General features: G+C 45.1%; 1 protein-coding gene across 25 annotated transcripts in view; it reads right to left on the bottom strand.

The window, feature by feature from the left end:
- KIF16B (kinesin family member 16B) overlaps positions 1–24,926 on the bottom strand; it is a 314,538-nt gene extending 289,612 nt beyond the window's left edge. For 6 of the 25 annotated variants that reach the window (XR_013364778.1, XR_013364780.1, XR_013364779.1 and 3 more), the window contains exon 1: positions 23,784–23,908. Coding sequence is in view for 12 of the 25 variants with exons in the window: in XM_077872135.1 (XP_077728261.1) it covers positions 23,784–23,866 (83 nt within the window). In the remaining 13 variants the exon portion in view is untranslated. Of the gene's footprint in view, positions 1–23,227; positions 23,366–23,783; positions 23,934–24,428 lie in introns of those variants that run through there. The other 19 variants (XR_013364785.1, XR_013364787.1, XR_013364786.1 and 16 more) reach the window with 13 other exon arrangements.
- Between the last annotated feature and the right edge of the window lie 669 nt (positions 24,927–25,595).

The following is a 25,595-nucleotide window of genomic DNA, read 5'->3' as shown; positions in this document are numbered from 1 at the left end:
CCTGTAGATTAAAGAAAGCAGGAGTAGGTCAATGGACAAACGTATATGTCTCCCCTGTATGAGGCTCTCAGGGATACAGAGATGTATAATCCTAATTTTCATCCTTCAATGGCCCACAATCACCCCACATGGGTGAGAGCAGACAGGCTGTAAAAGCAAAGCCAGCTGGGGGTTGGATGAGTGGCCCAAGTGGCCCACCCCACCCCAGGCATGGGAGGCCAGACCAAGGAGAGATTGAATTTTGGCTGACATGGTAAGTAAAATAAAGTTATCAAAAAGGAAGCCCAATCACTGCCTAAGCAGTACCCACATTTTGTATAGGAGAGACAAGCGGTAGGTCACCAGACAGTTGTTTTCCAGGATCTTCTTGGAACACCAAACGGAGTCACATTGCCTTCTCCTGTGTCTAAACACCATTAGGCTTGATGAAAAGCTTCTCCCTGCCTGCCCTGCTCTTGCTCTTTTTCACACCAAACTGGTCCTGGTCAGACATGGAAGATGCTATGCCACGTCTGCAATTTCTGAGTTGTAATGAAACACACAACAGCAAAGAAACAGAACAGAGGAAGAAGCCACTCTCCCCATCCAGGGAGATTTTTATTTGCCACTACCTAGAAAAGGTCAGGCATCAGTGGAAGGTGGGCACACTGACATCATCCTGGGCGGCTGGAGTGTCACCAGTAATCACACTCCCAGCGAGGACTCCCAACCCAGGAACTCTCCAGCTTTGCTGCACACAGGAATCTCTCTGGGACTAGAAAATTCCTGATACCCAGCTGCACCTCATACCAATTAAATCCACTCTGCAGCGAGAAGCCATCCGCTGAGATGAGGCCAGTGTCCTAAACTCCTGGCTTCTCCATGTGCCCTGTTAAATGTTTCAGAGGGGCAAAAAGGGCCTACCCCGCAATCAGACATCACTAGCAAAGTCCACAGGAAAACAGGAACCAGGACCGTGAACCTGTATGAAACCAGGGGACAGAGGTGACAGAGGTGACATTCACATTCTGCATCTCTAACTAACCAATGTGTTGGTGACCACCAAGTCTTCCTGCCCTTTATCTTATTTTATGGATAAAATGGGGGTGGATCTCGTCTTCTCTGCCTACCTCAGAGGAGGCTACGGGGTTCAGAGGATGGAGTCAAAGCATGCAGTGAAGGACATGCTGACACAGATGCGATCGCTGCCCTTAGCATTATCAGCAATGTTCACAGAAACTACTTTAGAGCTGTGTCTTCCAGGAGACCCTCCCCACCCATGACATCTCTTTCCTGGCCTTCACAGTAACATGGAAAGGACCAGTATCTCTTAACATTCAGTGAAACTGAAGGATGCTTGTGACACAACAGTGGGTCAAGCCAAGAGTGCTCAAAGATGACAATTCCCCCAAATACTGAAAACACCAGCAATGCATGAAAGTGGTTAAGGGGAAATGGTATGAAGTCAAGAATTTTAAATAAAGCAAATAAAGGAGAAAGGTTTTTTTTTTTTTTAAGTCCAGTGTAATTAATATACCGTGTCATATTAGTTTCAGGTGTATAATATAGTGATTCAACAATCCTATGTATTTTCAGTGCTCATCATGGTGAGTGTTCTCTTAATGCCCATCACCCATCCCCACCACCCACCTCCCCTCTAGCAACCACCAATTTTTTCTCTGTGGTTAAGAATCTGTCTTTTGCTTTGTCTCTTTTCTTTGTTCATTTGTTTCTTAAATTCCACATGACTGAAATCATTTAGTATTCCTAATCATATGAGTGAAATGATATTCTCTAACTTATTCCACTTAGTATTATACTCTCTAGATCCATCCATGTTGTTGCAAATGGCAAGATTTCAATCTTTTTTATGCCTGAATAATAATAATATTCCATTGCGTGTATGTATGTATATATACAAACACACACACTCACAAACACACACACATATATATATATAGCCACATCTTTGCCCATTTGTCTATCAAGACATTTTGGCTGCTTCCTTATCTTGGCTGTTATAAATAATACTGCAATAAACACTGGGGTCCATGTATCTTTTTGAATAGTGTTTTCATTTGGGGGAGGTAAAGAGTCAGGAGTGGAATTACTAGATCATATGGTATTTCTATTTTTAACTTTTTGAGGAACCTCCATTCTGTTTTCCACAGCGGCTAAACCAGTTTGCATTCCCACCAACAGTGCACAAGGGTTCCGTTTTCTCCACATCCTTCCAACACTGGTTTGTTTCTTTTCTTTTTGATACTAGCCATTCTGACAGGCATAATGTGATATTTCATTGTGGTTTGGTTTGCCCTTCCCTGATGATAAGCAATGTTGAACATCTTTTCCTCTGTCTGTTGGCAACCTGTAAGGTCTTCTTTGGAGAAACGTCCATCCATGTCTTTCGCTCATTTTTGAATTGCATTATTTGTTTTATTGGTGTTGAATTATATAAGTTGGATACTAACCCTTTATCAGATATGTCATTTGTAAAGATCTTCTCCCGTCCAGTAGGTTGTCTTTTAGTTTTGTTGATTGTTTCCTTTGCTGTGCAGGAACTTTTTATTCTAATGTAAGGGAGAAATTCTACATATTCATTCTAAACCCAACATTCAGGATGCCTGGATGGCTCAGGGTGTGATCCCAGGATCGAGTCCCACATCAGGTCCCTTGCGTGGAGCCTGCTTCTCCCTCTGCCTAAGTCTCTGCGCCCCTCTTTCTCTCTCTCTCTCTCTCTCTCTCTCTCTCTCTCTTTCTGTGTGTCTCTCATGAATAAATAAATAAAATCTTTAAAAATAAATAAATAAATCAACAGAACATTCTTCTGTTGGTGGCAACCCAGGGCTAGGACTGACTGGTACACCCTGTGTTAGATCAGAAAATTTTATGGAAACTCTGAGTTTCTGACTGTCCCGAAATACAAGAGGACATGGCCTTCCTGTGCCCGCACTCCACAGGACAACAGAAAGGGAGTTGATGAGGGCTTTCCCCTCAGGCAGGTCAGTGGCTCTCTCCCAGCTGCCCAAACACGGGTGTACAGACTCCCATAGGAAACTGAGACACTTCAGAGAAGGGGTTATGCCTCTAACAACAACAAAACTTTTTCAAACGACTAACTGCCAACAAATCTAAAGAATCTGATTGTGGCTTCTCAAATTTCCTGTGCTTTCTGTTGGATTCTATTACCTTCTCCTACCCATGGTGCCTCTGGGGACAGAGCGATGACAATGCTGTGATGAAACCAATCAAGCTGACTTTTAACAAAATAAAACATGATTTAAACCAGTCAGGAGCAACAAGGTTTTCTAATTTCTTCCTTATGATTTCTTAAAGAAGCCACTAGCGGGATCCCTGGGTGGCGCAGCGGTTTAGCGCCTGCCTTTGGCCCAGGGCGCGATCCTGGAGACCCGGGATCGAATCCCACATCGGGCTCCCGGTGCATGGAGCCTGCTTCTCCCTCTGCCTGTGTCTCTGCCTCTCTCTCTCTCTCTCTCTCTGTATGACTATCATAAATAAATAAAAATAAAAAAAAAAAAAGAAGCCACTAGCAAGGGGCTTTCTCTCTCATTTCCTTTTGCCTTTTTAGCATAAACTACATATACGTCTTTTTAGCATAACCTCCTTAATTTTCAATCCTTCCAACTACCTGCTAGTATTTTCACCTCAAGGTATGCAACTTTTGAACAGTAAAGCCACCGTCCCCCAGAGCTGTACTGCTGGGGCAGTATTAGCAGATTCTTAACACTTAAGAATGTATCCCAGATTCCTTTGAACTGAATACACTACCACGATTTATGCAGAAATAAAAGAAATAACCCTGTTGTCAAGCCAGAAAGGCCTGAGGTTAAAAAAAAAAAAAAAAAAAAGCAAGCCCTCTGATATCATGATGCTCTTTGTAATAAAACAGAGGGAGAGAGCAAAACAGGTCTGGCCTCATTTCTGGGGCTCAGCTGACCCAATAGTCTATGCACAATAAAGCAGGCCCCTCCTACAACAGGTATATGAGGGTGAAGGAAAGCTAGAGTTGCACCTGGTGTAATACTTGACTTCTTAAAAAAAAAAAAAATACTTGACCTCTTATTTGGACCTCATTTCAAAGGAGGAGGGGAGAAGAGGGGGAGAACTAGCACACAATGTAATGGCATTCACGGTCTCATTTCGAGCCAAGGCCTCATCTTTGATCACACAATGACATCAGACAAGCAGTTTTACTTCTGTTTCACTCAAGCCTTCAACTCTCAGGTATTGCCTTCCCATCCTTTTATGATTAATTATGCTTTCTAATTCAGTCTCCCTTCTCCTGCACACTGAGCCCCCTTCACATTTCATGGCTCTGTTCCATTTGCATTTTCAAAGCTTGGCAAACCCAGTTCAGCACTTGAAACAGGAAGCTCTCCAACACAAGTGCAAAGAAACAAGGCCCTTCACTTTCTAGAAGTCACAGGGGGAAGGGGCTTGAAGAACAGCCGTGTGTGTGCCTCTGACAGCAAATGAGTGGATAGAATCACATCACGCTGAAGCTGCATAGAGAAAGCAAACTGCTGGTACTATTCTAGCAAATGCATTATTAACACACAGCCCCTGGAAGTTCCTTCGGCTTCACAAATGAGGCCTCTGGGCCTCCCACATGCTGTTCCCTCCACCTGCTACACTTGCATCCCTGGCTAATGCCCACTTCCAAGCTAGCTGAGATGTTTTTCCTTCCAAGCCCCTTCCCCTGATGTCCAAGTTTGAATTAGACCTCAGCCCTTGCCACAAGCTTCCATACACAGTACTACAGGGCCTAGTCCAACAAAGGTAAGGATTGTGCCTGGATTATGCACCACTACACCCCCAACATACAACCCAGCAGCTCTTAATGACTATGGCAGGGGGGGCTCTGAAAGGTCATATATGTTCATAATTAGACCAGAATGTTATTTGCATTTTTCATTCTCATTCTCTCACAAGTACACGGTGGAATTTTCCAAAAGCTACAAGACATGAGATGAACCATTCTGATGGCTAAAGGAATGTGTGCCTACATATTCCTACGTTTTAAATTTTTGTTTTAATTCCTAATGTGGTAAACAATAGATTGATGTAACCAAAAGCTCTTTGGGGTCCTCAAAAACTGTTAAAGAGTCTAGGAAGCCCCAAAACCAAAAGCTTGGAGAACCACTAGTCTAACACAAGGCCTGGCACATACTATCAGTCGTGGTATCCTCCTGTAGGGTATTCTTTCCAGCCCTCAGAAGGAGCACCCCAACACTCCCACCTTCATATATCATGCCTTGAATCCACCATCATTACTTAGAGAACTTGGGAGGCTCCCTGTTTCTGTCACTCTAGTAGGTCATGAGCTACTAGAGAGTAGGGATCATGCCCTCAATCATCTCTGACCAAGAAAAGGGCTCAATAATAGCTCAGTAGCTGCACAAATATCAAAAGCATCATGAAAACACCAAACTAAGCCTAGTCAGTCCTCAAAGTTCAACTCCTGCCATAATGCCTGACCTGCAGATTTGAGCTCACACTGATCTTCCTTTCTCCAAATACCTACTGTACTTTATTATCTACAGAGCAGAATGGAATACTTGGTGACTAGCGGACTGATTGTGCCCACTCTACAGTAGTGTTCAAGCACTCTACAGCTTTAATGCCTTAGGTCATCAAAATAAACTTGTGAATAAGGTATTATTGTCCTCATTGTAACAGATAAGGGAAAAAGAGATCAGAAGCCTAGGGTATCCTTTAGAAAACTATGCAGGTACTTAAGAGCAAATGCAGAGTGCAACCTGAGGATCTATGATTTACCTGCTCTTCCACACCCACACCGCTATCACATCTCCACTGTACTAAGCACTGTGTGACAGTGCGGAGTTACAGGGCAGTGAAATCTCTGCTTCACTAATTTAATCAAGGAACCAAAAAAAAAAAAAAAAAAGGAACCACCCAAAGGTATCCTTCCAAGGAAAAGCTGACACACAAAGAAAGGAGGTTCTAGCATGCAGAAAGCACTCAATGTCTGCTGAATGAAGGAATGAATAAATGAGTAAGAAATGACAAATCAAGAGCCACAAACATGCTCCAAAGGCTAAGGAAGATGGGACAGGAAATAGATCAGATGTATCTAGGACTGACTAGCCATAGTATCACTCAAAAGTCAGAGCAGAAAAAAAGAAAAAAGAAAGACAACAAAAGCGCAAACAACCACAAAATCCTCACTCAAGACAGTGTGGTACTGGCACAAAAACGGACACATAGATCAATGGAACAGAACAGAGAACCCAGAAATGGACCCTCAACTCTATGGTCAATTAATATTTGACAAAACAGGAAAGACTATCCACTGGAAAAAAGACAGTCTCTTCAATAAATGGTGCTGGGAACATTGGACAGCCACATGCAGAAGAATGAAACTAGACCACTCTCTTTCACCATACACAAAGATAAACTCAAAATGGATGAAAGATCTAAATGTGAGACAAGAGTCCATCAAAATCCTAGAGGGGAAAAAAAAAAAAAAAATCCTAGAGGGGAACACAGGCAACACCCTTTTTGAACTTGGCCACAGCAACTTCTTGCAAGATACATCTATGAAGGCAAGGGAAACAAAAGCAAAAATGAATTATTGGGACTTCATCAAGATAAAAAGCTTATGCACAGCAAAAGAAACAGTCCACACAACTAAAAGACAACCTACAGAATGGGAGAAGATCTTTGCAAATGACCTATCAGATAAAGGGCTAGTATCCAAGATCTATAAAGAACTTATTAAACTCAATAGCAAAGAAACAAACAATCCAATCATGAAATGGGCAAAAGCCATGAAGAGAAATCTCACAGAGGAAGACACAGACATGGCCAACACGCACATGAGGAAATGCTCTGCATCACTGGCCATCAGGGAAATACAAATCAAAACCACAATGAGATACCACCTCACACCAGTGAGAATGGGGAAAATTAACAAGGCAGGAAACCACAAATGTTGGAGAGGATGCGGAGAAAGGGGAACACTCTTGCACTGTTGGTGGGAATGTGAACTGGTGCAGCCACTCTGGAAAACTGTGTGGAGGGTCCTCAAAGAGTTAAAAATAGACCTGCCCTACGACCCAGCAATTGCACTGCTGGGGATTTACCCCACAGATACAGATGCAGTGAAGCGCCGGGACACCTGCACCCCGATGTTTCTAGCAGCAATGTCCACAATAGCCAAACTGTGGAAGGAGCCTCGGTGTCCATCGAAAGATGAATGGATAAAGAAGATGTGGTTTGGGGATCCCTGGGTGGCGCAGCGGTTTGGCGCCTGCCTTTGGCCCAGGGCGCGATCCTGGAGACCCGGGATCGAATCCCACGTCAGGCTCCCAGTGCATGGAGCCTGCTTCTCCCTCTGCCTATGTCTCTGCCTCTCTCTCTCTGTGTGTGACTATCATAAATAAATAAAAATTTAAAAAAAAATTTAAAAAAAAAGAAGATGTGGTCTATGTATACAATGGAATATTACTCAGCCATTAGAAACGACAAATATCCACCATTTGCTTCAACGTGGATGGAACTGGAGGGTATTATGCTGAGTGAAGTAAGTCAATCGGAGAAGGACAAACATTATATGGTCTCATTCATTTGGGGAATATAAAAAATAGTGAAAGGGAATAAAGGGGAAAGGAGAGAAAATGAGTGAAAATATCAGTGAGGGTGACAGAATATGAGAGACCCCTAACTCTGGGAAACGAACAAGGGGTAGTAGAAAGGGAGGTGGGCGGGGGGTTGGGGTGACTGGGTGACCCTAACTGAGCACTGAGGGGGGCACTTGATGGGATGAGCACTGGGTGTTATGCTATATGTTGGCAAATTGAACTCCAATTAAAAAAACAAAAACAAAACAAAACAAAACAAAAAAAAAACCTCAGTCTCTTTGAAATCAAAGGAGAGAGGAATTCCAGCCAAGATCAAATTATAATCAAATCAGTTCCATAAGCACCTATGTTCCAGGAAAGGAGGAATGAATTCCTTCCGCTGATTCTTTAATTCATTTATTGGCCATCAGAAAGAGCAGAAAATCTGAAAACTACTTGATAGTAGAAAGTGCAGACTAAGTTACCATTACCACTGGAAATCAGCTCATCTTGGGGGAGAAAAAGCCTGCCTTTGGAGTGTTCCTACCTTCCCTCCTCACTAACCCCCTGCCTCCAGCACTGGCCCACATCACATGCTGAGCATCAGCCCCATCTCCCTGACTCAGCTTCAGTGGCTGTTGACCTCAGTGCTAAGAGGGTTTTACAGGTCACCTAAGCTCAAGCTCTTTTAGCCTGAAACTTTAGCCTGGTGATCAGCCAAGCAAAGAAACAGCACAGCCAGACAGCACCATGCCGCCGCCTCTACAGAATGGCTCCCTGCCTTCTCCTCCTACCTCTCTATTCAACCTTGCCGTGAACCTGCAGGTCACTCATTTGCTAACCTGAGCTTCCTGAGGACACAGAATATGCCCTTTGGTGTCCTGAGTGCCTAAGCACAATGCTGGGCACTTCCTAAGTGGCCAGGGAATGCTTGCAGGGTGAATGAATCATACACCCCTTCCTCAGATCATCCACTTCTATTCTTTCCCCCTTACAGTCCATTCTCTGCCAGTGACAACTAAAAGTCAGATCAGGTCACTCCATTCTCTCACTCTTCCAATGGCCTCTAGAATAAGCCTAAGACCTTGCCATGGCTTACTGGGCTCTACATGATGCACCACACTCCCCCCATCTCACTGCACAGGAGGCCCCACTGGCCTCCTGCTTCCAGTGCATATTCCAGGCATGCTCTTGCCACAGGGCCTTTGTATTTGCTATTTTTTCTTCCTAGAGTATTCTTCCTAGATATTCCCACAGTTCATTGCCTTCTTGTATCTACACAAAATGCCCTTCCCTTACCACTGGTATCTATAGTTACCTACCCCTTTGCTTTATTTTCCTTATAGAACTTTCAACTATATGCCATTACATAAGACCTTTGTTTACTCCCTAGACCTGTGCTATCCAGTATAGCAGTGACCAGCCACATGTGGCTACTGGGCACTTGAAATGTGGTTAGCCCAAATCGAGTTGTGCTATGTAAAAAACACACCAGACTTCAAAAATTTAGTACAAAAAAAAGAATATAAAATATTAATACATATTCTACTGCTGTCATATTGAAATGGCATTTTGAATATAATAGGTTAAATAGACTATTAAAGTTAATTTCACCTATTTTTTATTTTTTTAATATGGCTATCAGAATATCCTAAATTACATATGTGGCTGACATGGCCTTTCTATTAGACAGCAGTATACTATAACATAATATAAGCTCTCTGAGGGCAGCTACTTTATCCATCATGTTCAGCAAAGAATCTTCAATCTTTGAAGAGCACCCTATACACACAGGTGCTCAATAAATACTTAATGACTAAAACGTCTTTCTTCTGTTATGACTCTTCCCCATCATACAAAGTCCAGATCAAACCTCCCCTCTCCCTTTGCTGAGCCTGCCCCCACTCAGCATGCATTCCTCTGGCACCTAGCACAGGGTCAGTTAGATACTCAGTAAGTCCAATAATTAACTGAGCATCTACGGTATATTGAGTGTTTTTATGCATCTACGTCATTTAATCATCACAATAACATGGGTGGGGGACAGAGGGAGGACAATCAGTCTCATATTTTAGAAGAAGGATCGGAGACCCAGAGAAGCAAAATGATATACCCCAGTTCACACAATGAGCAAGTGGTTGACCTAGAAAACAAACCCATGGCTTTTGATGCCACCCAAGGCCCAGGCTGGCAGCCAGCATCACACCCACAGACAGGTCTGCTCGGCCTGCATAATAGTCTGTTTGCTTGTTTGTCTTAGCTATAATCCTTGCCAACATTTGAAATTTGGGGAGTTTTAACAGTCCAGGTTCCCATTTTATTCAACACTTGAACACTTGCTACATGTTAAGCACAAGAAAGATATCCAAGAACAAAACAGAAACACCCCTGTCCTCATAGAGGGATTCAGACAATAAGCTGATAAATAAGGAAAATACATAGTAAGCCAAGTTGTGATAAGTGTGATAAAGAACATGTATGTGTGTGTATGTATATATATATATGTGTGTGTGTATAGATATACATAGATATATATAGATAGATAAATATAGATATAGATATAGATATAGATATATAGATATAGATATAGATATAGATATAGATATATCAAGAAGGGGATTAGAAAACACCAGGGGTGGGATATGATATTTCCAACGGGATCACTGAGGAGATGACATCTAACTAAAGGAAGGAGGAAACAGGACATGTGGACATCTGGGTTTCCACACCCACACCAGATGGAAGGGCAAGTGCAAAGGTCTTCAGTGGTATCCCTGGCTGGAATAGACAGAGTCGTCTCTCGAGCCATAGGGTGCAGTAGAAATAGACACTTCTCCTTTACAGTATAGAACACCCTGGAAAGTGGTGTCCCAACCAATAAACTTCCCAGCGTTCCTTGCATCTAGGTGTGGCCATGCAGCCAACAGAAGATGAACACTAGCGATGTATCTCTTCCACACCAAGGAAGACAGGTGGGTGCACCTCTCCACCCTCCAACTCTCTTCTGCTAAATGGAGAGGACGGTGAGGCCCCAGAGAGTAGAAGCTCCAGGAAATAGAAAAGCACCTGCTTTTCTGGAAACTACACACAGTGATGTGCTTTCATGAATGGGGGGAAAAAAGTCTTTGGTAACTTTAGTGCAAAGCCATTAAAATGGGAGGAAGGATGTAAATTTGCAAAAGAAACTAGCAAGTGTCCCTCCACACATGATTACCTCCCTGACTCTGAAGCTGAGAATCTGAAGCTGCTTATTCTATCCTCTGGGCTCACAGTTTGAATTATGGATTGCTGTGGGCCCGTCTGGTCCCCACAGGAATGGAGTCTGTGGCCTCTACACTGCAGATTTAGCTGATTATGCCTAAAACCTTGACATACCGCTGAGCCCTGCCTTCCCCTAACTCACTCTAACTCTAGACCTTTCCAATCCATACAGGACAAAAGGTCTCCACATGTCCTTTTCATTTAACATGTGGAACAATTAATCCAACGAAGATGCTAACAGCTCAAAGTGTCTGTCTACATCCTAACTAAAGATGCCAGGGGATGTAATTCCTCAACGTTTCAAATGGACAGAGTTATTCTAGGGGAAATGTCATCTGTTCTTACCCTTAACATCATATCAGGAAAGACAAAGTGGACCCTAAGAACAAAAGAAGTTGAATTAAGAAGATGGCTTACAAAACAACTAAATGCATCATGCCGGGGATCCTTGGGTGGCTCAGTGGTTTAGTGCCTGCCTTCGGCCCAGGCCGTGATACTGGAGTCCGGGGATTGAGTCTCACATCACGTTCCCTGCATGGAGCCTGCTTCTCCCTCTGCCTGTGTCTCTGCCTCTTTCTCTCTCTCTCTGTGTCTCTCATGAATAAATAAATAGAATCTTTTATAAATAAGTAAATGAATGAATGAATGAATGCATCATGCCATTCTGGATTGGAACTCAGACCCGAAAAAAGACACCAGTGGGGCAATTTGGGGAATCTGAATAAATTAATTAGTGAATAGTACTGTCAATATTATTTTGCTGGTTTTTAATTACATTACGGTTTTCTTAAGCTATAACATTTAGGGAAGTTGGATGAAAGCTATGTCTGTACTATTCTGCAACTTTCTGTAAATGTTTCAAAATGAAAAATTTTTAAACATGAAAATAAAAAGAAGAAAAGAAGGACCATACCACCTGCAGCTGGGCGGGGGGAGAGGGGGAGGGGAGTACACTGTTGGTGCCCAATCCTATTCATGTAAGAGACCACTGTGGCATTTATTTTTTAAGATTTTATTTACTTATTTGAGGGGAGGAAGAGAGAATCTCAAACAAACTCTGTGCTGAGCACAGAGCCTGATGCAGGGCTTAACCTCAAGACCCTGAGATCCAGACCTGAGCCGAAATCAAGATGCTTAACCAACTGAGCCACCTAGGCACCCCCAATTCAGTGTTTTAGATAGGAAAGAGTTCCAGCTCAATATTTCAGGGTGCTTAGCAGGAAGACACCTCCCCCAACTCTCCTCAAAACAAAGAAGACAAAGAAAGAAAAGCACCTTATCTGAAAACCATCATATATGAGCTCCAGACCAGGACTAATGACATTTGTCTCACAATTGCCTTTCTTTTTTTTTTTAAGAGTTTTATTTATTGATTCATGAGAGATACAGAGAGAGAAGCAGAGACACAGGCAGAGGGAGAAGCAGGCTCCATGCAGGAAGCCTGATGTGGGACTCGATCCCTGGACCAGGATCATGCCCTCCCTGACCCAAAGGCAGACGCTCAACCGCTGAGCCACCCCGGAGTCCCCACAATTGCCTTTCAACCTGATCAAGCAGAGATAGCTCACAGGGAAACACTAACTTTAGGAAAAGGAAGAGAACAGACCAAAATCTATTTTCAAAAGCTCTGTCTCTGCAATTTTTTTCACGTTGAGTTAGTCTCCACCACCTTGAATTATTTTTTCTTGAAACCTGAACTTGAAGTCCCACTAAGAAGGAGCTCACAGAGTGATTCACCTCTGCCCCAAACACATTTTTCAGGTAGAATCACTGCGATGGCCTAGACTCTGTTAATAAAACCCTGAAAACAACCATCAGAAGGTATAACCTGGCAAGAGACTAGAGCTCAAGAAAGCAAGCTCCTGAGAGAGGACATCCCATGTTGGGTTCAAATCCTAGACTTTCAACTTTTCAAAGTTGAAAATTTCTCCTTCTAAGCCTAATTTATCCTCTTGGGATCACGAGCCCCGCCCCAGCTTCCTAGAGGAAATAGGATTAACTTTCATTCTTACAGCATCCTAACTTCAATATTCTCTCATACTTTTTAAAAAATCAGATTTTACCAACATCTATTCCAGACAATAAATTCACTACACTAGTGTTTTTTTCAAATTGTAAATCATAAAATCAATTTAGTGAGTAACAACTTTTTTCTTTAATGAAGTAGTATAGAAAACATCATGCACTGAGCTGATGTCTTACTGTAAATATCTAAAGTATACAGTCCTATACAATCATCATCAGCCTTCCAAAACACAAATGTCCTTCATTTTAAGTATGATAAATCCTTTTTCACTAAGCTGGGTAGGGTGAATGTTTTAAATGAATCTTATATTCACAAAAATTTTTACCAGATCATCTGCAATGTGTTCCCGTGGGGGGAAAAATAGTGTTACAAACTGAAATCAAAAACTTTTCCCACAGAGTATCTCCCTCAGATAATTATCAACCACAGACACCACCAGCAGACCACACGTGATCAAGGTCAACATCACCACTAAGAAGACGGACAGACACCAAGAACCCTGGCATGCTGTGAAACAGAGAGCGCAGTATCACTTCCGCGGTTGTTCTTGCTAAAACTGCATCTTCAATTCGGTCATGACAGAACATCCAAGCTGACAGCCATTTCACAAGTTGACGGACTGGCACTCTTCTGAGACTAAGGGACAGGCCATCAGAGACCAGAAGAGGTAAGGAGACGCAGCAACTAAATGTAAGGGGGGTGGGGGGGGGTGGGGGGGGGCCGGAACAGAGAAAGGACAGTCAAGGAAAACTACAGGCCAGTGAATAGTCTTGCAGCACCGTGTTCATTTCTTGGTTTGGTAGCTGTACCGTGGTGATGGAAGATGTTAATACTAGGGGAAGTCGGATGAAGTACATACGGGAACTTTAAAATTACTTTAAGATAAAATTTAAAAAGGAAAAAAAAACCTTTTTCTGAAGGAAAGGAACTCATGTTCACAAAGGAACATGAGTCTTCTGTCCCACAAACTATGTATCATTTAAACAGTGTTTTATCTCTAATTCTTTAATCTTAAGAGATCAATATGATGAGTATTCAATGTGTAATTTGCATCTAATTAACTTAATACACAGGGAAGCTCCGGAGCTGTCATTCTTCACCTAGGCTCTGCCCAGCCCTCTTTCACCTCTCCTATCTTCCTAATACCTCACAGAAGGATCACCGAAATTCCCTTTTCCTCCTCACAGGGAGCAGTGTGAGACATCCTACAAATGCTGGGTGCTGACCCAGGGGTTCCTGATTCCTTAGAACAGATGCCGGGCTAAGGATTCCTGATTCCTTGTAAGTTTCCACAGCTAAAAGATTGGGGGTGGGGGCAGGGGAGGTGGCAGTTATTAATGCAGTCAATATTTTCTGAGTACCCATCACTGCCAGGAACAGTTCCAGGCTTTGGGGAAACAGCCATGAGTAAGACTGACAAGGTTCTCACAGAATTTACGTAAGTCCAAGGAGCCAATTAAAAAAGCAAATGAACAAAAATACACCTATATGTGCACACACGCACACACACTTGGATAAAGATAAATGCTGTGAAGCCAGAAAATCAGTGTAATGTGGTAACATTGGAGCCAGGACCCGATCTTTCTCTGGTCCCCAGTTTTGTCATCTATAAAATGGAGCTAACCATATTCAACGCTACAGGGCTGTTGCTAGGAATTAAATCAGACAGCCACCACATGAGACTTAGCAGAGTTCCAGTAAGTGAATGAGTGGCTACAATAGTAATCGATGACAAAAATCACTTATCAACACCATCAGTTACTGCTTTTTCAACTGACTTTAAATTCTACACATCCCATTGTAATTTGCTGTGTCTATGCTAATCACAGAAATAGCTTTTTCCCCTCTATTAGGCAGCAACAATGAATAATGAATGTATCTGGAAATGGTCAGAGCAAGAAACAAGCACTCAGCCCAGAGCCCAGCAGAGTGAGGGAAAGCTTCCAGGCCCTGCTGGCGGTAACCTCCTCTGTGCTTGATGGGAATCAGCAGGCTGAATCCAAGGGAATGATGCCCACCTTCCCATGAAGGACTTTTTCCTGGACTGTCTCTGCAACTGGAGCCAAACAGAAGGTAGTCTTAGCCACCAAAATAAACCAGAGGCTCTCAATCCTGGAGAAGGGGGCTGGTGACTGTAAGGCATACTATCACATCCTCCCCCTAGGCCATAGGTGTAACTTTAACATTTTCTTTCAAAACCAAGATGGCATCCCAATTCTAGAACCCACAAAAACAGCCAAAGCTACTGAAGTAGTTTATAAAATGACTCATGAAATGAGGACATATAAAATAAACCAACTTTAAACCAAAGCACTAGGTATTGCACAACTGGACATTTTTAAATAACGTCAGAAAGACGGACAGAAAGACAACAGCACTCATGATCTCTCTCTCACCCAGAGCCTCTATGAATAAAGCAAAGCAAAAGTTAAATGCTTATGTCACTAAAGAGCATTTTTCAATTACCAGTGCTCACATCTTGTGTCAGGGCTTTATGCACATTAAGAAATTTTTAAATTTTGTGTGTGAAAATACATCATCAGTCATTTGCTTCATGTTACCTGTCAAGTCCACCTAAAAGAAAGGATAAAATCTCCATGTGCTCCAAAGTCCCTGAGGCAGTGACAGCACAAGCCTCCCTGGGGAACCTCACCTGGAGCATCACTGTTACTCCACTTCCCAAGGGAGAAACCACGTCTCTCCTTCTAGCCCTTCCTCTCTTCCACCCTTGCCCCAGCTGCCTGCTCTCTCCAACCCCCATCCCCCTACCTGTTTTCTGTTCCTCTTCTTTAAAACAAAAACAAACACACCGCACTTCTCCTCTGCCCAGCCCCAGTTTGCAATGCCCAGGTAAGGGCTGGGGCTCACATCAGGCCATGTGCCCCACAGGAGTAGATCTATTGACAGTTAACTATACAAAAGAAATGAAAACTGAGAAATTTCTAAAACATGGAATGCAGAGCACCTAGAGCCACAACAACAGTGTAGCCCATGGTGCTTCTGGAAAACCCCACCATATCCCCATGAGAGAGGAATAAAAAAGGCGGGATCCCTGGGTGGCGCAGCGGTTTGGCGCCTGCCTTTGGCCCAGGGTGTGATCCTGGAAACCTGGGATCGAATCCCACGTCGGGCTCCCAGTGCATGGAGCCTGCTTCTCCCTCTGCCTGTGTCTCTGCCTCTCTCTCTCTGTGTGTGTGACTATCATAAATAAATAAAAGTTTAAAAAAAAATAAAATAAAAAAGGCAAAACTATAGCAAATAAAGTTCTGACTCTGGCGACCCCAAAAAAAGTTTCAATGAGCTCCAGCTATCCCTGCACCACACTGAGAATCAGTGTTCTCTAAAAAAAGAATCTGAGCCCTTAAGACTCAGTAAAATCCACTCACCCAGGACACAGCCAATTATGCAGTTCTGCACCTGCCCTTCTTCACTATCGTCCTCCATAGAATCCAAGTTCAGTTCTACCACGCCCAGTTCTTCAAGCCACCCACATCCAAGTGGGCATCACAGAGCGGATACCTCATGAGTCCTTGCTGCCTGCCTCCCCCACGGGCAGCCTCAGAAGCAAAGCCTCTCACCACCATGGCCCTCCACGCCAGCCAGTTCATGCTGCATCCTGACATTCCCCTTGGGGAAAGTCATTCCCCCCACTTAATATCCCACACCGCACAGTCATCTTGGACTCTCACCTCCCTGTCTCCCGCTGACTGCTCTGAAGGATGTCTCTTGTAGATACAAAACAGTGTATGTGTTATGTCGCTACATACACGGGGAAAAAAAGACTGGATTCTAATGCATCAAAAGTTTACAAGTAGTGATCCCTGGATCTAGGAATTATGAGCGATTTTCATCTTGATTTCTTTGGTACACTCTTCTGCAGAGCGTACATCTTTTATAAGCATGTATTATTTTCACAGAAAATACAGTGAAAGCTTCTTCAGGATTTTGCTTGTGAGTCTTATCCTTGGACTGTGCGCTTTCCTATGGCTCCTATTTCCAAAATGGAATCACGTTTGTTAGGCCAAGTCACCAAACTGGGGCCTAATACGTAACCTAATTGCAGTTTCCACGTCCCCCAGCAACGCAGTGGGCCAAGAATTCTCGGGCCAGCGCCAATGAGGTAATCCCTTGCTTGGGCCCACTCCACCCCCCAGAGGGACACAAGGTGATGCACCTAATAAGACTCTGGGTCCTTCTCCCTCGGGGAGGGTGACCTTGCCTCAAACAATCCTTTCTTTTCTTGTTAATAACTCCTGCCTCATCCTCCTTCCTACAAAACCCTGTCACTCTGTGCAACTCCTTGCAGCTCCTTTCCTCTTGCTAGGTGGGGATGCTGTCTGATTCGTGAATTGCCTGATAACGCCTATTAGATGTTGAATGTACTTGGTTGAATTTTAACATCTATTACAACCGCAATCTAGTCCAGAATCACATCGTCATGGGTCATATTTCAGTTCCTTATGGTCTTCTGCACTGGCCTCTGCTCACTCATATAGGCCCTGGGTCTTGCATCCCAGAGAACGAGAAGAAAGTCAATGGGATGATAATCGTGCATAAAAGGCACTTAGCACAGCACTTGGCAAACAGTAAATACAAGTTCATTGTTGCTGCTCCTGGTAGCACTTCCCTACACTGCTATTACATGAAACTTCTGAAAATACTAAATGGCAAATGACAACCCTGTTTTAAAACCATCAGTAGCCCCCGTGTCTAAAAATAATAGCCAATATTTACACAGCACTCACTCGGAGGTCTAACACTGTTAGCACATTCAATCCCCATCTCGGCCCCATAAGGTGGGTCCTGTAAAGATCTCTGTCTTACACATGAAGAAGCCAAAGCACAAAGCACTTAAGTGCCAAGGCACGAAGCTCAGAAGTGGTAAATCTGGGACTCAAGCCAGTTCAGTCTTACCATCCAACAGAACTTTCCACTCCAAGTTGATGGACACACCCTGTATCTGCACTGTGTCAATACATGAGCTACTGAGTATTTAAAATGTGACTAGTGCAACTAACTGAGCAACTAGATTTTCAATTTTACCTAATGTTAATTGAAATTGCCACAGCAGTCAATAGCTACCATACTAGCCAGCAAACAGGTGAATGAAAGCCCAAACTCCCAAGCTTAACAAAGGAAAGTCCTCCCAATACCCTGTCTACCCTCCTCCAACTAATTCTTGCACAAAGCCTCATTTGGTCTAAAACCCCTGGTAACTGTACTCGTTCCTACCTGTGTTGCTGTCCCCTGCCCCCCTCATCTAAGTGTTCTGTATAATGGAGGAGCTTCAGAAATGAAAGTAGGAGAGACCTGGTTCAAGTCCAGACTCCAGGGACTATTATGTGAGGGGTCTCAGTTGAAATGGGCATAAAAAGCCTTCAGTCACACAGCTGGTGGGAGCTGGAACAGAAGTTGCCATGGTAAAGAAATGAGCATGATGCCTGATGTCTGGCAGCATCTCAACAGATGTCTCCCATCTTTATCACCCAAGTTGTCTGCAATCTTAGAGATCCAAGAGACCACTGTGAACTAGTCCCTGACACTCTTAAAATGAGAAGACTTCACCCTAAGGATGTCAATCCCAGTCAAAATACCACTGGTGGTATTTTTAACTTGATAGACGTGACTATAAATTCCATCTGAGAAGCTAATCCAAGAGAAAAGCTAAAAACAGTCAGAAAAGGGAAGGAATGAGGTGGTTCTGCCTTAATTGATAAGAAAGCACATGAAAAAGTTGTCACTTGGCCTGTTACCAGCATTCAGTAAATATTTTTTTGGTAAGAAAAATTTTCATATGTTGTTATTGAATAAAATTACAATCATTAAATTGTAAAAATAGCAGTAAATAACAATAATCAATGTTTGCAGAAGCCCTGCTGCATGCCAGGCACTGTGTGGAAAGTGTCATCCACATACACGATCTCATGTAAACCTCACAATGCTTGCCAACTGCAAATCATTAATAGATCTCAAAGTCAATTTAGTGGATCTAGAAAAAGCATTTTTTTAACAAGACAATAGAATAAAATAGGACAGAACAGAAAATATATGAGTTACATGTAACATGTTAACACCTCATGAATCTTTTACGTATCTACAGAGCTTCAATTTCAAATACATCATCGGTGAATCATGGTAAAAGATATATGAAAAAAGACCTTGCCTCACAACCACAAGCTATGTACAAGTACTATCACCCATCTTGCAGTCACAAAAACTGAGGTATGGAACAATTAAATCTCTTGGTCAAATTCACCCAGCTCATAAATGAGACAAAACGAACCCATGAAGTCTACCTTCAGACTCCAGCTTCATCAATGCTGGCAAATCAATGGGAAATGGGACAGGATAGATGGCACCAGAGAATTATTTCCGGGGGGGCGGGGGGGCGGAGCTGGTGCCTGCTGCCTCAGTCTATTAAGTGTCAGACTCTTGATTTGGGCTCAGGTCATGATCTCAGAGTTGTAAGATCAAACCTCGCATTGGGCTGGAGCTGGGCATGGAGCCTACTCAAGATTCTCTCTCTCCCTCTTCCTCTGCCCTTCCTCTCCCAGCGATCTCACACTCTAAAAAAAAGAAAGAATAGTCTAGTGTTTCCATGGAAAAACAAACAAGTGAAACCAAAATGAAATGGACAAATTAGTTACCAAATCATTATTTTTGTTGTCTCTTCAGAGAGGGAAAAAAACAAATCTCATAAAATTATAAAAAAAATAAAATCAGTAAAAAAGAAAAGGCCGGGCCTAAGAACAATGGAAGAAATCACGAATAAAAAGGCATACATAAGACATACATACATACAGCATAAAAAAAAAATACATAAATGTTAAACCTTTGCTTCTTAAAAACTATGAGCGAATTAAGTTTTACTCATTTATAAAAAATAGATCTGTGACTGTCCTCAGAAATTGACTTCAGACAAGTTAACTATGTTTCCCAATCTGTACAATAGCATGACAATAACAATCTGTACCTACTAAGATGGTCACAAAGATTAAATCAGATTTTGTACCTCTGCCACAGAGAGAACTTTCAGTAAAGGTGGCTGCTGCTATGTAATGCAAAGTAACTGCTCTTTCAAATTTGAAACTACTGCCATATAACCCAAAGCACCACAGTGGTAGAAACAAAGGCACCACATCTTAGCCTGCATCAAGCCCTGGGTGTTTGTTTGCAAGGCTTCCAGCTCAGGTCAGCATCTCACTCCCTGCCTCCTTCCTTTCAGAGCCCAGGTTCCACAGCCATCCTCACCTCCCAAAACTCCAGGCCTTTGCTTTCTATTGGTTGTTCCCTCTTTGCCTAAAGCTCCTCTAAAGATTAACAGAACAAAAATTTTACATCTGCAATCCCATGTTCATCCTTACGTATACATCTTGGTAGGCAGGAATACAATCCATAAAATAAATTCTTAGAAATGAAACTGCCCAATTGGTGGGTTTATAAATTTCTAATTCTTACAGCTGCTGTCAAATTTCCCAATAAGAAAGTTTCAGAAGTTCTGACCTTTTATGATTTCATCAGCATTCCTTCGCCAGCACTTGATCAGTCAACATCCATCAATCTCACTGATAAAAAAAATGGTTTCTTACTGCTATTATAATTTGCAGGTTTAGGTCAAGTACTTCTGGTTGGTCACTTGTATATCTCTTTCCATTTCACTGCCAACTTCTGGATTATTGTCTCTCCTTGAAACTACCCTTTGGAATGTTGGTAACGTGCCTCCAACACCAAGGACCTCATCTTACTTGAATTCTCAGTGCACCATCTTGGCACCATCTGACACCAACAACCATCTCCTCCTTCAAGAGACATTTCTCCTTTCCCTACCATGACAATTTGTTGTGCTGGTTCTCTATGAAGAGCAAGCCAATCTTCGCCCTAGAATCCTAAAGAAAAGGATAGCCCAGTATCCAATTCTTTTCACCATAACATTATCTTTTAGCTATATATACACATACGTATATATGTGTGCATGTGTCTATATATACATACATCTATATACACATATATATATATCTGTGTTTTATACATATTTTCTCCTGAGAAATCTTCTTACTGTAACATTCTTAAACTGTCATCAATGCACAAAAGCTTTCTAAATGTCAGTCCTCAAATCACCTGAGACCTAAACCCATGTTTCTAACAGTCTACTGAACACCACCAAAGAGACAGTTGCATTCCTCACACTTCAGATAATCAACAGGGTCAACACGAGGGCGCACTCACTCTGTGACAACACTGTGCTTGTTCTGGACACTTACTGCATCTCATATGACCCTACATACCCAAGAAAGAATACATCTCACCTCACGATCCACCTCCCCAAAACCTCTTCCACCTCTTTAACCATCAAACCTCAGTTAACAATTCTAGGTTTTTCCCCTACTCCCTCCTTCCCATCCAAGGATATGCAAAATCCTCTCAATTCTGCCAGTAAACTGTATGGGTGTATCTATCTAGCCTTCCCATTCCCACCTTTGGTTCAGACTGCTACGTCCTTGTGTCTTGCCCTAATCCTGATGCCACCACCAGAGTTCTCTACTGAAAGCCCAAAAGCCATCACTTCAATCTACCACCTCAAAGCACATGACTTTTGGATGTTTTCTGCAGTCTCTCCATATAACTGGGATCCAGGCCTACAGTGGCAAAGGGCTGCGCTTGCACCATCACTCCCAACCAGCCCTATGTTTTAGGAGAGTCTGGCCAATATGCAATCCCTTCCCGATTAGACAGTAGGCTCTTAGAAGACACTCATTAAATAAACCTCATTCACCTTATCCCCCATGCAGCACACAGGACAATGCTTTGCATTTGGTAGGTGCTTTCTGAAATTACTCAATACAATCTTCTAGCACATGTTCATGTTATTCCAAAAAGAGGAAGGAACTTCTTTCTACGCATAAATTCAGAACAAAGAAAAATCTTTTTAAATCATCTAAATGACTTTGGAGTCTGTCTTGTATGCCTGAATATACATAAAAACATCTATATTCTCTTTGGACCTCCAAAAAATCAAACTCCTTCCCTAAAAAGCCTTACAAATAACTTAAAAATGGGGCACCTGGGTGGCTCAGTCTGTTAAGCATCTGCCTTCTACTCAGGTCATGATCCCCAGGTCCTGGGACTGAGCCCCACACTGGGCTCCCTGATCAGTGGGGAGCCTGCTTCTCCCTCTCCCCTCTACTCTCACTCTATCTCTCTCTCAAGTAAATATTTAAAAAAAAAAAAAAAAGTAACTTGAAAATGACAAAAGCACTGGTTTCCAGTAAATACCAACCAGAATAATAATACTAACCAGAAAAAAAAAAAAAAAAACAGATTTAGGTGAGTCGAAGATCATTCATTGATCATTCATTGATCAATCATTGATTTTTATGATCTTCTGATGCCCCAATCAGCTCTCAGAACTACCAAACAATGACTTCCACAAGTTTATATGAAAAAGTGGAAAGGCCACATGGTAGGTCAAACGTCCAACTGGACTGAGAAGCCAATAAAAACAAAAGGCCTTGTGTGAACTAGGCCTGCCAAGTCGGAAGGACACATCCCATTTGGTTCTACTTCATTCTTTAAAGTTAAACCAATTTAAAAAGTAAAGCATCTTGTAAAGCATCTTTCTAAACTGATTATAAAGAGATCATTGTGAAGGAAGCACAGATTATTTTTCAATGAATAAAGAGTAAATCATTCTGAAAAGCATTACTTTGTAGAAAACCCCGAGATTAGATTCTGTGCTAATGACCCTTCCCCTCTGTGAACGCCAGCAGGTTTCAGACACGTGTGCCTGAGTGTCCCTGATTTTTCTCCCCCCTAAAGTGAAAACTTAGCTAAAGTTTCCCATCCACTCTTGAACGTGAAGAATTGCTCAGTTACTGACTGGAAGTCAGGGTTCACACTCAGGGATTTGAAATCCTCTCTCACTAAGCAGCCGAAAGCACTGTGCGCTAGAGGACCAGGGGCGCTCGCCTGGCAGCTGTGCGGCCCCGTGACCTCCCGCAGAGTCCGCCCCGCCCCGCCCCCACCCACGCCCCCGCCCCAAGGATTTTCCGCCTCCCTGGGAGGGATCCCCGGATGCTTCTGAAAAGGGGCAACACGCAAACCTGCACAAGTTAATGGGACGCAAATCTTCTCGTGACCTCGTGAACTCCGACCCCCCGAGTCCCCAGCAGGGCAGCGTGAGGGGACAGCAAGGCACGAAGTGCTGCTCCAGGCCCCCAGAGGCCACAGCCAGGGAGCAGCGGGCCAGGGGCCGTCCGTGACCCTAAGTCCAGGCTGGCCCTCGAGGGCGGGGAGCTGGAGACTAGGCTCCCCCGCGTGGGGACGCACCGGGGGCCGCCTGTGGCCTCCCCCAACTCACCTGCGATTCATGGGCCGGACCCTCACGGCCACCTTGACTGATGCCATTGCTCATCCCGGCCCGGCCCGGCCCGGCCCGCGCGGGCTCCCACCTGCCCCGCACCCCGCGGCCGCCGGCGACTCTCGCGACTCGGCCCTCGGCTCCCGCCCACTTCCCTCGCCCCGCCCCGCCCCGCCCGGCGGCTCCCAGCCGGACCTGGCGGCGCGCGGCGGCCCCACCTGCCGGGCCACTGAGCATGCCCAGAGCGGCTCCGGCCCGCGGGATCCGCGCGCCGGGGTTTGGCGGCGGCCGGGCGGCGCGGAGGGGCGGGGCCGGGAGGGCCGCGCAGCCCCGCGGGGAGCGCAGTCGGGGAGGCCCGCCTCGGGGCAGGGGCGCGGGGGGGGACTGCGGGGAAGCTGCGGCCCCGCGGGACCACCTGAAGGACGGGGGAGGAGGGCGGAGGGGAAGGGGCCGCAGCAACGCAGGGCCTACAGCCGACACCTCGGTCCCGGGGCTCGGCCCTCGGCGGGGACGGGGCCTTACCCGGCGGTGCGGGGGCCCGAGGCGCGGACATTACCAGTTTGCGGGAGGCTCCCCCAGGCCCCTGCTGCTCCGCGGCGACCAGCCGGGGCTCGCGTCTCCTCCCCTCGCTTCAGGCATCCGAGGAGTCAACGAAAGGCGGGGAGGGGCCCCTGGGGCTCGGGTCACGCCCTGGGCCCAGGTCCCCGTCGGGCTCCCTGCGCAGAGCCTGCCCCTCCCTCCGTGTCGCTGCCTCTCTCCTCTGTCTCCTGAATAAATGTTTTAAAAGCTTAAGAAACAAAAATCAAAAGGGTACCGAATACTTAAAAATGCGGGCCAGAGTGTCTACACTGGCCGAAATCAGATCTTCACTGGACTTTGTGACACTTGTGTTACAGTTTCGTAGTTTAGTTTTTTTGTTGTTTCCGTTTCAGTCATAACGTATTTGGGGGTGAGAGCGACCCTCTCTCTAACGCTTGGGCCTACGAAGGGAGGGCGGAACCAGCCTCTTTCCCCGAGTCTCCCCCCTCTCCCTCCCGGCCCTTTCCTGGAGAACGTGAATTCATTCGTGACTTGTTCACGCACCCAGGAGCCACCTGTGAGCCACAGCGTTCCCCGGGGCTCTACCTCCCTCCTGCTGCCCAATTCAGGGCCCCTCAGCTCCAGCCGCCCAGCCCAGCCCAGCCCAGCCCCGGGACCCCACCTTCCTGCCTGGAGGGGCGTCTGGGCCCGCTGGCCCCTCCCTCAGGATCCACCTGGCTGCAGCATCCAGCCAAGGCTCAGAAGGGATGCTTCTCAGGACCGCCCGCACTCCTCTCCCTCCCTTAGGGTATTTCAGGCTCCCAGGGCAGCGAGGGCCGAAGGGCACAGGGCTGGCCAAGAGCGCTCATCCAGAAGGCCGAGCTGTAACAGAGGCCACAGGGCGTGGAGGCTGGACTGCTGGCTTTGCGCCCCCGCTCCGACACGAACCCCAGCTTCGGGCGTCCTCCAGGCTGCATCGCTGGGGACCTCTGAGGCTTTGGCCCTACGGCAAATCAGAAACAATTCCAATTCCGTGGAGTTGGTCAATGCATTAAGTGAGATAATGTTGACAAGCGTGACCCACTCAGATATGAAATCATTATATCATCGCCTTCCCTAGATCCCCGCGGCTAGCCTGGAATCAGCTCCCCATTTGCTTGCAGGGCCCTGAAAAGCCCGAGTTTAACCCGCTTGGCGGGCACAGAGCTGGGTGCGGATTTGACCACGGCGAGCTGCAGGAAAACGCGGAGCGCGGGCCGCTGGACCGGGCCGCCCGAGCATGCGCGGTCGGGGCCGGCCGGTTAGAGGCGCCGCCGGGAGCCCGCGCGCGGCCCTGGCCACCCCAGACGGGGGCGGGTCCGCCTCATGTGGGAGCTGCTCGGGGACCAACAGGCCGGGCCTGCCTCCCCGGAGGCAGGATCCTCGCCCCGTCTGGGATCGTCGCCCCTGCGGGGTCCCGGAGCTGGGCGCACGCCCTGCAGCGCCGGAGCTCGGTTTTTAAGGACAGCAAATCACACTGTGCAGGAGGAGTTGTAGCTTAACTCATTGAAGCGAGGTGATGTGCCTGGGGTTTTATTGGTTGATTGGTTGTGAGGTTTAATTCATTATTTCGTTCTCTGATTTATTTCCAGCAGCCCACAGGCCTGTAAACACACCGACCTTCTGTGACCTTGCCGGTTGACACAAAACCTAGGGGCAGAAAGTCTTCAAGAACCCAGAGAGGGACACTGCGGTGGGATTAGGGGAGTATTTTGCTTGTTTGGATGTAGTTTATTTGGGTCTTCATTTATTTGTTCTTTTTCCTTTTTCTGATGTTTAGCAATCTCTTTACTGCCAAAGAGTTGTGAGT

The sequence above is a fragment of the Canis aureus genome, chromosome 26, assembly GCF_053574225.1.
Source record: "Canis aureus isolate CA01 chromosome 26, VMU_Caureus_v.1.0, whole genome shotgun sequence".
In the NCBI taxonomy this organism is placed as follows: domain Eukaryota; kingdom Metazoa; phylum Chordata; class Mammalia; order Carnivora; family Canidae; genus Canis; species Canis aureus.
Note: the sequence above shows the minus strand (reverse complement) of the source record. Positions and strands in the feature narration are given on the sequence as shown.